General features: G+C 41.1%; 1 protein-coding gene across 1 annotated transcript in view; it reads right to left on the reverse strand.

Moving 5' to 3' along the window:
- Positions 1–10,738, reverse strand: part of NAV2 (neuron navigator 2) — a 281,427-nt gene extending 270,689 nt beyond the window's left edge. Inside the window, exon 1 of the mRNA XM_039335370.1 lies at positions 9,672–10,738. Coding sequence (XP_039191304.1) covers positions 9,672–9,722 — 51 coding nt within the window. The 5' untranslated portion in view covers positions 9,723–10,738. The remainder of the gene's footprint in view (positions 1–9,671) is intronic.
- Between the last annotated feature and the right edge of the window lie 3,153 nt (positions 10,739–13,891).

Consider the following 13,891-nt stretch of genomic DNA (forward strand, 5'->3'; position numbering starts at 1 on the left):
CACAGAGCTCCTTTCTGCAGCTGACACACAATGACAGAACAAGATACGGCTGCCTTAAGTAATTGCAATTAAATACAAAATTTGTATCTGTCCCTGCTGTGAAGCATCTTTTTGGAATCAAATCAAAAGTACTGAACCGGCACTAGTGAGCCTGCTAATGCAGCTGCCAACAGTACCAGGTCTTTAAATGCCCCTTAACCAGTGGTGGGATTCAGCCAGTTCTCACCACTTCAGCAGAACCGGTAGCCAATTTTTTTGTTGCCCAGGTCCAGAATGGACTTCCAGAAGCAGCATCCACACAGAGAACCGGTTGCTCATATATTTGAATCCCACCACTGCCCTTAACTATATATACTTGCCAGCTAGTCTTAAATTGGATTTTGGCTTAGAGATGCATGATAATTGTGCCTCTGTGCAAAATTCCTTGGGGAGTTTGCCCATATTTCTAACAAAAATATGGTATAACAAATTTTGAATAATTTTTACAGTGAATTTTCTCAGAGAGGGAAAGAGTTTATTAAATGAAGAGAAAGCAAGCACACATTTTAAGATTTTTTTGCCCTGTGTCCCTTGTATTTTTTTTTTAAAAAATATTTTAATATTCAATCAGTAACAAAATGTTTACCAAGATTATATTAACATTAATAAACATGGGAAAAGCTGCATGGGTATGTATGTATGTATGTATGTATACACACACACACACACACACACACACACACACACAGTTATTTTGCTATTATAGTGGTGACATTTTAAGACTGCAGCATTCAGCAACACCTGAGCTCTTCATTATCCTCACAGAAGTGCCCTCAACAGAGCTACTCTGAGGTATTTTATATATTGTACAGTCAACTGTTGTTACTTAACACATTCTCAGGACTACTTAGAAAAAAAGTGCAATATAATATATCACCAACATTCTTTTGCACAAAATATTGAACTAAATGTGGGGGCAGAGAGAAGAGGGGAGAAAAAACCCCCCTCAACACTGAAGTGGTCTTTCTGCCACTAAAGTAGCTTGGAGAGAAACCACCTGTCCCCCCAACTCCTTTGGGCCTCTGTTTCCTTTTTTCCAACTACCCTATAGAATTCTAAGGTTTATGTTAATGTGGGATAAGAAGATTCCAGACTGAAGAGGAAAGCTTGCTGGGCTCATTTGCATGTCAATAAACCCAGCTTGATTCTGCTTCCCAGTTCACAGCTAACTGAGAGGAGCCTTGGGAACAAACAGAAAGCACTTGTTTCGCTTTGCTGTCACCTTGATCTTTGAAAGATAGAGGTTTCAATGGTAAGAGAGGAAAACAGTTTGCACATATTCCCATCATACTTTCTGGAACATGCTGCGCTATTAGCAGTTGGAGAAAGAAGCTTGAAAGTAATTGCATTTCAGAGGGAAGCATAAATGCTGTGTTGTCTATGAAAATAGCAGGTTATCAGTATGATTAAAGGCCAGATCCTTTTTTAAGGGCATTTATAGGCACAAAAAGATCATTAAACTTGCCTTGTTTAAGTATTTCTCCTAACCCAGCCATCTCTGTCTTTTTTTGAAAGCTTAACTTTCTACATGTAAGCTGATAACAGATGATAGTATGAACTGCAATCACACTATATTTCAGAGGAAAATGTGGCTCCTCTGTACCCAAATCAATGTAATCATTTTTACTTTTAATTATATCATTTCTTTGAATGCACATTTTAAATTACACAGGTTTACAACATAATATGAATATATAGCAAGAATCTACACATGTCGGCAGTTTCAGAAATAACAAGGGCATCAATAAGATACCAGCACTCATTTTTTCACATACTAGTTTGTGAAAATAATTCCCAAAAACAAAATGACTGAGAGAAAAAATGACAGATATGTTACATAAATAGAATTGGGGAGGTGAAATGGAAGGTCTAGAAACCTGTAATTATTAGGACTTGAAAGGGAGGATATAAAAATTCACAAAGAGTAAGTCTATTCAGAAACAATCTGTCCATTGAAAAGTAGCTATTAGGAAAAAACAGGACTGGACTTTAGCCAGTGTCCCAAGACATCCAGGTGATCACTGTGGGAACAGCATGCTGGATTAGCTTAGTTTTTAATTTAACAAATGGGTTCTTTAGTAGAATTCGACAGAAGAAATCTGAAGTTAAAAGAGAAATCAAAAGTGCAATCAAAGCCATGCAGAAGTGTGTTTTTTCCTCCCTGACAGCCATCAGAACCAATTACAAATAGATCAAATCTCATAAAAGTACCACCATTACAGTCTTACCTTTGAAGGATGCCATGCATACGGTATGATTGTTAGTCATGAAGCTTTTGGGATTCAATCCTTCAAATGCAGTTTGGAGAGTGTTAAGAGTATCAGTACAATTTTGGGTTGTAATGCCTTACATCTAATAGCAGTATCTTTTTCTGAGATCACGCTGCTGCTTTAAAGTGTAAAAGTTGCTATTTTCAAGCTTCTATGCCCCCTCCAAAACAAATTAAATCTAAAATGCTATATTGTCCTAGTTATCGCTCTTAAACTGGACTACTGATTCTGACACATTTATCTCATGCATACAATTAAGACATTAAAAGTTTTATGTAGCCCCCCCATCCCTGGGTATAGCTCTTCCTGTTATACAACAGTTGGAGTATGCCAAATAGAGAAACCTTTTGGGCACCAGGGACCGGTTCAGTGGAGTGTGTGGGTTTGTGTGCTGCCTGCATCCCACAGATGGGACTGTTTTGTGTGGACCAATTGCTGGCATGCTGCAGCTCAGTACCAGTCCACAGACCAGGGGTTGGGAACCCCTGAAATAGAGAATTGAAGTATGCATTTGAATTTCTCCAAACAACGCATAAGATTTTCCCTTGCACGGAAAAGCTCTATGCACATACCTCAGCACTATCTTGGTAACCCAACGTGACCTGCAAGAGTAATCTGAAATTAGCTATCCATATAAATTATGATAGTCACCATATAGAGATGATAGCAGATCAGAGTTTCCCTTGAAGGTGGCTTTGGAACAATCATTGGCTTCCTCAGATGTAACAATTAGTTTCAAATGACAAGAGCAAGCTTAAGATAACTTCAAACTCACACTTCTTTTTTTCTTTCTACTGGCATGGTAATACTCAAGGGTCCTATATCAAGTTGTGATCCACCATTGTGACAAACAGAGATCATGAACAGAAGTTTGAAATTTTGTTTTTCCCAGACTTAACAAAAAGTTTCTTGTGATTGCATTAAACAAATTATCAATCATGGTTAATTATAATATGAAATGCAAACTGCTGGTCTTCCCCTGGGTTTATTAGAAGAAATCAGCAGGATTATGGATTTTATAATTTAAAATTCATTTTAAACTATGATTTACTGAAGATAAAACAGAATATGCAATGAAAGAAAACAAACATTTTATCTGTCTTGAACTCTTTGGAAGCAAAGCAAAGAAGGCTGTAATAATAATAAACAAAAGTACAAAAAGAAACAAGATTTACAAATAAGTAATATTTATTTTTTGGTTTTTTTTTTAAATTGGATAATGGTCAGAACAGACTGAGCAGAAAAATGGAGTAAAGAAAAAAAGGGGGGGGACCTTTTCCGAAGCAGAGAGAAACAATAACTAATTAACAATCTTGAACCATTTTGAAAAATAAGTCTCCTGTGATAAATTGTCCTATGATTACATTTACCACAGTTTTTCTTTTTCCTTTTTTTTTTTTTTTTTTGCTTCACCATAGTTTTTTTCCCAGAGCCTGTGTTCCTATTTCCTAGATATTTTTAGATGGAGAATAGGGTGCAAACAAAAAGGAGTCTCTTACTACCAGTAGTTGAACAGTACAATAATAACAACAGAAGCATCTTTATATAAGATAATCCTCTTCCTTAAGGTATGGGGCTTAATTTAAATCTTTGGTTGATTTAGATGCAGAGATATCTATGTGCATGATTTAAAACCATTATTACAAAAATAAAGCTTTTTGCCCTATAACAGCCACAGTCTTCATCACCAAGTAATGTTATCTACTTACTAAAAAGTGGATAGAGAAAAAAAAAATCCTAAGGACTTTTGCCAAAGACTGTAGCTAACATTGAGCTCTACGGTAAATCATCCCAGACAAGCACACCGGGTGCAACAAACATAGAAAGCATTTCTGCGAGCTTCTATTTGTCCTCTGTGCCTAATAAAATGAGAAAAAAAGCTGTTTGCAACAGATAGAGAATGGTCAATGTGAAAGAGAACAGCACACTACAATTTCCATTCAGACCAATAACACTTTATCAAATGAATGCTAGTTGGAATATTCACCATCAAAATACAAGTTGTATTTATGCACTACTCAGGAATCATTTGAGTAGGTAAATGAATAAATAAATAACTACCACTGGAGTTTGTTCACTGATCTGATAAGATGCCATGCAATAATCACAAATATTTTAATTGCTGTGCATGGGTGTTATACTTTGGTGCATATGGCTTTTTTCTATCATGCAAAATAACTTCAGGTATGTATTTCTAGACAGTGAGGGGCACATAGAATCATGCACTGTTCAATTGTTGAACAGTAATAGTTTCCTGTGACTGATCTTCTTCTTTTTCAGGGAAGAGCAACAAAGATGATTAGGGGAGTGGAGGCTAAAACTTATAAGGAACGGTTGCTGGAATTGGGTATGTCTAATTTAATGAAGAGAAGGACGAGGGGGGACATGATAGCAGTGTTCCAGTATCTCTGGGGCTGCCACAAAGAAGAGGGAGTGAAGCTACTTCCAAGGCGCCTGAAGGCAGGACAAGAAGCAATGGATGGAAACTAATCAAGAAGAGAAGCAACCTAGAACTAAGGAGCAACTTCCTGGCAGTTAGAACAATTAACCAGTGGAACAACCTGCCTCCAGAAGTAGTGAATGCTCCAACACTGGAAGTTTTTAAGAAGAGACTGGACAGCCATTTGTCCGAAATGGTATAGGGTTTCCTGCCTGAGCAGGTGGTTGGACTAGATGACCCCAAGGTCCCTTCCAACTTTATTATTATTATTATCGATCATCGCACAGTCAGCCAGATGTTCAGACTGGATTTGGCATTTTGTCTACCTATCGAGTCTTTACCCAGGACCTGGGATAGGCAGATGTGGATGTTTGATGGTATTACAGATATCGTCGCAGGATGGAAGCAGTTCCTAGTAAGGCCGCCTTTTGCAATTGACTAATAGCGAATTTGTCAATGCCAATGGTGTTCAAGTGGTGCTCCAGTTGTTTTGGGACTGCACCCAAGGAGCCTATGACTATTGGTACTACCCTTGCTTGCTTTTGCCACAGTCTTTCTATTTCTATTTGTAGGTCTTTGTATTTTGTTCTCTTCTCCAGTTCTTTCTCTTCTATTCTGCTATCTCCAGGCACTGCCACGTCCACTATCCAGACTCTTTTGTCTTTCTTATCGACAATTGTTAAGTCTGGGGTGTTATGTTGCAGGTGCTTGTCTGTTTGAATTCTGAAGTCCCAGAGCAGTTTAATTTTATCATTTTCTATGACTTTCTCTATTTTAAGATCCCACCAGTTTTTGCTTACAGGCAAATGATATTTTTTGCAGATCTTCCAATGCACCGTTGTTGCTACTTTGTCATGCCGCTGCTTGTAGTCAGTCTGTGCAATCTTCTTGCAACAGCTTACCAAGTGGTCCACTGTTTCTTCAGCTTCTTTGCATAGGCGGCACTTACTGTCTGTTGCTGTCTTCTCAATTTTGACTTTGTATGCATTTGTCCTTAAGGCTTGGTCTTGTGCAGCCAGAATTAGTCCCTCGGTCTCTTTCTTCAATTTACCCCTCAGAGAGCAATAGTATATTGTAAAATGCTATATTACCAGATAATTTTCTTTAATAGAAGTAAGTCAGTATAGCTGAATCTAAAACTGAACAGTGGAAAAAGAAATATTCTACAGGGACAATATTTATATATTTGGAAACAAAAAGAAGGGAGAGGACTCCCTTGTTGCAAAGCAAGGGTACTTTGGAATCCAGAGAATTATAAGCAGAAAATTCAGAAATGGCTACAGATTTCTTTCAAAGATGCCTGTTGTAATTTCAGAACATTCATAGGTGGGAAAAAATATCTTTAGATGCAGTCTTTCTCGTCATTTTGGTACTGCCATGGGAAAAGCCACATGGTGATATTTTGTCCCTATATAAATCATTTGAAAATCCTTCCATAAATGTGTTCTGCAACAACAATGAAATCCAATGATTGGATAATAAGACAAACCAATTAGCTGGCCAAAAAACCTTCACATTCTTCCATGAGACACAAGCATGATGGGCAGCAGCATCAGATGCTACACTAACTTTGTGGCACTTGAAGAAAGGTTTAACTTAGAAGGCGTCTATGGAGATTCTCAGTCATCCAGGTCATAGTTATCCCAAAGATGCTTTTTTTTTCCCCACGAGGCAACTGGACTTCCTTGTTTTTCTTTGAACACCTTTTGTTTCTTATCCAAGAAGCTTCTTCAGGTCTGACTGGATTTTCATTTCCATTCTCCACCATCCAGTCAGAGCTGAAGAAGTTTCTTGGATCTACAGCAGTGGTTCTCAACCTTTTTAATGCTGCGACCCCCAACCGGTCGTAAGTCAAGGACTACCCAACCGGTTGTAAGTCGAGACTACCCAACCGGTCATAAGTTGAGGACTACCCAACCAGTCGTAAGTCGAGGACTTTCCCTGCCCGGGAGCACCGCGCATGCGTGGTGCCGCCCCCTGCGCCAGCCGAGGCGTAGCTGGCAAAGGGCAACGACGGCACAGGCGTAACTGGCAAAGGGCAACGACAGCCACTAGCTGGCCCAGCCCAAGGGAGGTAAGACACCCGCCAGGCCCCACGCAGGAGTAGCTCATCTAAGGAAAAGAGGAAAAAAATGGTGGACAGCCTTGTTTGGCGACCCACGTGAAATGGTCAATCGACCCCAAATGGGGTCATGACCCATAGGTTGAGAACCACTGATCTACAGGATCTATTTATTGGTATCAAAGGAGATGAATCCATTGTACTTATTGGCTTTACAGAACCCACACAAAGTTTAAACCAGTGCTTATATACCAGACGTAATAGGAATCATATAGTACATGCACTGTCCTATGATTTAGTGCATTTTGTGACAGCATCAGCCTTTGATGATGATGATGATGATTTATTAAATTAAATTCCTGCCCAACTCTAAGCAATCTGGACAGCTTAAATTTTTTTAAAAAAACATTTAAAACAAGTAAACAACACAAAGCAAAATGGAGCAAAGGTGTGTGTTGGAATGTGCAGCTGAAGAAGAAAGGAGGATATGTTGATAATAGTATAGTAGCTTTCTAAGGAGGAGGCAATACATTTCAGGTAGGGGCCCAAGACAAGAGACTGCAAAATCTTGAACTGGATGTTGGGGGGAGGAATTAAAGGAAAAGTTCAGGATAGCCTAGAACAGGGGTAGGCAACCTTGGCTCTTTTATGACTCCTGGACTTCAACTCCCAGAATTCCTGAGGCTCAGGAATTCTGGGAGTTGAAGTCCAGGAGTTATAAAAGAGCAAGTTTGCCTACCCCTGGCCTAGAATCTCCCAGATGTATTTGTTAGATTAGAAGGTTAATCCGGCAAGATTCTGTCTATTAGGTGTAAGCAAACACAGAGCTGAACTCAAGTGGATCTTGCTATGTCATCTCCGGGGCTTAGGCCTGACAAAATGGCAGAGATAACAAACCATGAAGGAACATAAAAAGCGGGGGGGGGGGGAGGGCCTTCAATCACATTCGCCAAAGGCAAAGAGCCAGGCTTTCAGGAGTCCTTGAAGACACCAGTAGAACATTCAGATCTCAGCAGGAACCTCATTGCAGAGGGCAGGTGCTATTACAGATAAAATACAGTTCTGGGTTCTAATAGGTGTCATTATTTAATTGAAGGAGCATAGAGGATGCCAACCCTGCCAGATCAGATCAGATGGGCAGACACTATGAGAGACAGGTAGTTTCTCAAGTATTTTTTTTAAAGAACAAATTGCAAAAGAAGAAAACAAATTAAAAAAAAACATAGCCAATCAATGAGCAAGAGTCAACAAATATGGGACGGAATTCTCTTGCATCCTCCCATTTGCTTTTCTCCATTATGCTGCAACACCCCAGTGGATTTATAAGTAAGCTCGTGGGAGTTCCCTGAGACTTGCTCCCAATTTAACTTATATGTAAGTGTGCACTGTTCCTATTATCAATCAGAGTTTCAGATTGATTAGTATAATTTCACCATCCCTATGAAGTCTGATCCTAGGCACATGCTTTTTGATCCCAGCTATTCAGCCAAAACATCAAGGGAAAAATTACTGGCATTTTACCCACTTTTTAAAGCTTATATCACCCAGCTTTTTAAAAAAAATGCTGGCTCAGTTCCTTCTATGCGCTAAATGAAAATTCACCTTTGTTTGGGACCCATTCAAAAGCGACTGAGATGTTTATGTTTGTAAGAAAGGGCTTTCTATACACCTGCAGAGTCTATTCTCTCTGCTTCCTGATTTCCGGAACATAAGAAGGCAGACTACTGGAATAACAGTCACCTCTCATTTCAGCCTGCATAGAAACAGTTCAGTTCATGCCTGGATAACCCCCTTGCTTAACATGCACCCTTTCCTGCCAACTAAAAAATTCAATTTCCCAACAGGCACTCATGCATGTTGAATAAAAGGCATCTTGATCTCCCAACAGAGAAAAGCTTTTTTATTTAGCAGGATCCTCCATATACTGATGATACCTGTCCAAGCAGTCCTTTAAAAGGACAGTATTCCATAGGAAACAATTTTGAATGACAGCCATAGTTGCATCTTTCTGTTAATACCCAATAAATTCTTCTAAGGTGCAAAAAATTCTTACCAGTTTCCCAGGCATTAAAGCTTACAGCCCCCTGACATTTGAAACAAATCCTTGCTATTGTATTCTCAACCTCATCGGAAATGTATTTTAAAGCAAATACGCACAGGAGAGCAATTTCCATTGTTTAAAAATAATCCAATGGGTGGGTTAAACGCACACATGCATAAGATAGTTCTTCAAACAGAGCAATTGTTGCTGCCTCAGATTTGGAAATCAGTTTTCCAAAGGCACCAAGGTACAGGTTCTCCACACTTTTAAACCACAATTGTAGTCCTGGGCTGGCCAGCAAATTTCTCCCTCTCTCCCCCTCCCCCTCCCTCCAGGCAGATGTGTGGGTTTCCTAATCTCATTTGTGCTGGGGAGTGGGAAACCCACACACATTGGCCTCACCTAGGAGTTGCAGGGTTTCCCCACCAAAAAAACTTTCCCAAGCAACCCGAACAAAGCCCTTTTTAAAAAAAAAGCAAGCGCGAAAAATTAAGCACCAAACCCCATCATCAAGTCGGGTCCCCAACTCTTTTGCGCCTCTGGAATTAAGAGGAGAGCAAGCACGTGGAGAGGGGAAAGCTGGGAGGAGAATGAAAAAGTCCGCACTTTCCAAACTACGCCTTGCTTCCGCGGAAAAGCTCCAGGCAACGGCCCAACCGCTCAACCCAAAGGAGGAGCTTACAGGAACTGGCCTCTGCTTTCCCGTCTCCAGCTTCACCGCTTTAACGTGGGTGCAGGCGGGACGCCAGCGGGAGCCCCGGACGCCGGAAAGGGCGCGCAGAGGCGGCGGCTGTTGCCGTCCCGTTCAGAGACCCTTACCAATTTCATGGTCAGGTTGTTCTGCTCCCAGCGCCACAGCATCACACTCATCTTCCTCCGCCAACATCTGCCGAGGGCCAGCTAGGCTACAAGCCCATTAGCTCCAGCCCTGCGTTGCCAACCGGACGCTTCCTAATCCAGCGGCTGCGGAGAGCATCTCTGCCTCTTGAGCGCAGATCGACCTCCTCCTCCTCCTCATCATCATCTTTGGCCGTCTTTGGAAACGTAGGGTTTTTCCTGGCCTCGCATAGCCGGGCTTTTTGACGCGCGCCGCCGCCTTGCTCCTGCTCCCGCCGTGCTCTTTGAAAGGCGCTCAGGGGGGGGGGGCAGCGTGACGAGGAAGTCGTCTCCCCTTTTCGCCGCGGCTGCCAGCGCTTCGCAGTTTGGGCACTCCCGACTCAATGGGCCGTTCGCGGAGGCTGAAGAAGAGAGTCGCGTTTAACCATTTCGGGGGCGGAGCCGGCCGAGGAACTGGGCAATCTTTTGCAAAGCGACCCTCCCACCTTCTCCACCCTGGGCTGCGCTCCCGGAAGGTGCAGCAGGTGGAGACGTTTAAAGGCTCCTGGGGCCTGGCAGACTTCCAGCTAACATAATGGGAGTTGTAGTTCCAAGCGTTTGAAGGGAGCATGAGGGGAACCCACCTACACACACACACACACACACACACACACACCCGCAGATCAGATAGAAAGGAAAGCTGGCAGGTGTGCCAAAGAGAAGAGCTTGACCTACTCTCTTGTATATATGACTACAAGCAGGTGGTCAGTGCTGGAAGGATCTTGATCCCTTCAATTCAGAATGTGCAAGTATTCCAGCCTTCCCCATTCTGACCTCCTCCAGATATGCTGGAATACAATTTTTCCATCATGCTAAAAGAGGAGATCTTGTCCAATACCTCTTGTCCAAGACCACCAATTTCCCAAAATCTCAGACAAAACTTTTGTCTCTGTTCTGTCTTTCTAGTTACTCTAAAATGTTTGGCAGAATGTAAAACAGAATATATAGAAATACTACCGCTTTCATTATGCTGCCTGTTATGTTTTTTTTATTATTATTATTTTTTGGTTAAAAGTGGCTCTTAGGATCAGAATTGTATGTCCAACAACAATCCAGGTCAGGTGTAGGCAACCTTGGATCTTTTATGATTTGTGGACTTCAACTCCCAGAATTCCTGAGCCAGCATGGCTGGCCAGGAATTCTGGGAGTTGAAGTCCACAAGTCATAAAAGACCCAAGGTTGCCTACACCTGATCCAGGTCTAAACACCTACATTATTATTAACAGTTGGTAGAAATCTGTCCCTTCCTATGTTTTTAATAAACATTGGCTTTGCCTGTGCAACACGTTATCCTGCACTAGATTACTGAATTGCCTGATTTTGCAAGAAACACTGAAACATAACCACTACAACGAGATTCATACAGCATACTGAGCTGAAAACTAGCCAATAATATTTTAACTTAGCATGTGACATGAATCCAGTATCTAGAGCAGGGGTCTTCAGACTTGGCCCTTTTATGACTTGTGGACTTCAACTGCTAGAATTCCTCAGCCAGACACACTGGCTGAGGAATTCTGGGAGTTGAAGTCCACAAGTCATAAAAGGGCCAAGTCTGAAGACCCCTGATCTAGAGTTTCAACTATCCTCTGCTTCAGCTTTTATACTGATGGAGGTCAGCCTTACACTTGCATGCAAGAAAAGAGAAGCAAAAACACCAGACCACCTTATAGACCATCCAAAGGTGCAACAGATACAAAATCTTACCTTGCCTCTTTCTGTACCCATCAGGAAAGCATGCAGAACATTTTCCCCAATCCTAGAAGTGGGGAAGACATCACTTTTTTTTCTTTTGTATACTTATGTACATACATAAACATACAAAAACCAGCTGAGGGACTTTGAGATAGTCACTCTCCCTCAGCCCAACTCATCTCACAGGGTTGCTGTTGTTGTGGAGCAATAAAAGGAGGAAGGAATGTTATGTTTGTTTGCTGCCTTGAGTTATTTATAAAATAACTTAAAAAGGAAGGAAGGAAGGAAGGAAGGAAGGAAGGAAGGAAGGAAAGAAGGAAGGAAGGAAGGAAGGAAGGAAGGAAGGAAGACATTTCCTCCAGGAACTCAAGTGTGTTCACAAGTGTTATCTCTATAGTGAGTGTGTGCATATGTGTGTGCGTGAGTGTGCTTCATTGACAGAGAAAATCTTCCCAGTTATTTGGTACCTGAAAGACTACATCCAGGATGCTTAACTACTATGAGAAAAGGTTGCTGCAAGTTGGCAAGCAGCATTAGATGCATGACTTTCAGAAAGGTCAAAGGTAGCTGCAAAGAGCCAATGACAAATGAACACATAAATGAAAGTGTGAGGGAGGCTGGAAGGAAGGAAGAATAGCTTGGATGAAAAGCCAAAGGGATTTCTAAGGGAATTATGTAAGTTCTCTTAACCACTGCTTGCATAAACTGCCAGGGCCTTTAGAGATTTTTTTTGTAGTTGAATTTAATTTGTCCCTTCCACTCTGCTTTGGAAATGTGACACCAATTGTTTCTCCATTCCCTTGGTCCTGCACTTGAGGTTCCCAGTTATGCCTGGAAGAAGATGCAGGCCAGAACACATATTTAGGAAAGGATGTGGTTCAGAGTTCTAAGCCATATCACTTCTAAAGTCTTAAAAGCAATTCTCTGGAATTAACAAATGAAAGGAAGAGGTAGAATTGAAACAGTCTGGATTCTCATATGCACTAAATCATAATGTAGTTTGTTTTTGGTGTAGCATATTGGTGAACTATGCCATGTGGTAGGTAAATTATGGCTCATGAATCAAGATATTGTGTAAACCAAGGACAGTATGTAGACATCATGGCTTAGCTGAATGTGGGAACTGTCTTTGTCTCTCTAAACAGACATCAATTCTATTATCAAGACAGGAATAACAAATTAGATTTTATTTTGTCAGGTCTTTCTGTCCCCCGCGCACCCCCCCCATTTTCACTTATGAATCCCTATATTCACATGTCATGCTAAACTAAAGCTTAACCATCCATTCTTAACACATTTGAAGAATTTTTATTTATTTATTGTGATTTTCCTTGCAAGATCTGAATTATTTTTTTAAATCTCCTGTTGACTTTCATAAGTAAAGTATGGAATCATTTCAGACAGTCAGTTAGAAGTTGTTGAATATGGAGTAACCAACTGAAGATAGACTGACTGCAGACTCATAGCTAAAATTACTTTTGAAGTTCTTAAATGGGTGCTCCAGCATCAAAGGGTTTTTTGGTCAGGGTTTATCTGAGGATTTCTATGCCATGCAAGGGGTTAAATTAGAACATGTCCAAAGTCCAGTCCAACACTATGATTCTGCATAACAAAAATCTATAGACTGCTAATATTGTGATGTATAAAATAATAAGCATGCAAAGTGTAATGAGTTGCATATAGCAAAAGGAATAAACTACATAAATTTTAATTTGTACCTACCACATTTTCAAATCATCAAACTTTAGTTAGCACCCCACCAGCAAAATGCACTCTGATTTAGCCATATTAATTTCATGGAGATATTTGTATCGTGGAAGAAAAATAGATTTTTCTTTCAATAGAATTCAACCTAAAGAAAGCTTTATTCCAGAAATTCCAGTAATTGTAAGTTGCAACTGATTTTCCTTTCCTTCCCTTCCCTTCCCTTCCCTTCCCTTCTCTTTCCTTTCCTTCCCTTCCCTTCCCTTCCCTTTCCTTTCCTTTCCTTCCCTTCCCTTTCCTTCCCTCTTTCCTTTCCTTTCCTTCCCTTCCCTTCCCTTCCCTTTCCTTTCCTTTCCTTCCCTTCCCTTTCCTCTTTCCTTCCCTTTCCTTTCCTTCCCTTTCCTTCCCTTTCCTTTCCTTCCCTTCCCTCTTTCCTTTCTTTCCTTCCCTTCCCTTCCCTTTCCTTCCCTTCCCTTTCCTCTTTCCTTTCCTTCCCTTCCCTTTCCTTCCCTTCCCTTTCCTTCCCTTCCCTCTTCCCTTTCTTTCCTTCCCTTCCCTTCCCTTTCCTTCCCTTCCCTTCCCTTTCCTTTCCTTCCCTTTCCTTCCCTTCCCTCTTCCCTTCCCTCTTCCCTTTCTTTCCTTCCCTTCCCTTTCCTTTCCTTTCCTTCCCTTTCCTTTCCTTTCCTTCCCTTCCCTTTCCTTTCCTTTCCTTCCCTTCCCTTTCCTTCCCTTCCCTTTCCTTCCCTTCCCTTCCCTTTCCTTTC

Source organism: Crotalus tigris, unplaced genomic scaffold (assembly GCF_016545835.1).
Source record: "Crotalus tigris isolate CLP2741 ecotype Arizona unplaced genomic scaffold, ASM1654583v1 scf7180000017640.1540244, whole genome shotgun sequence".
NCBI classification, from domain to species: domain Eukaryota; kingdom Metazoa; phylum Chordata; class Lepidosauria; order Squamata; family Viperidae; genus Crotalus; species Crotalus tigris.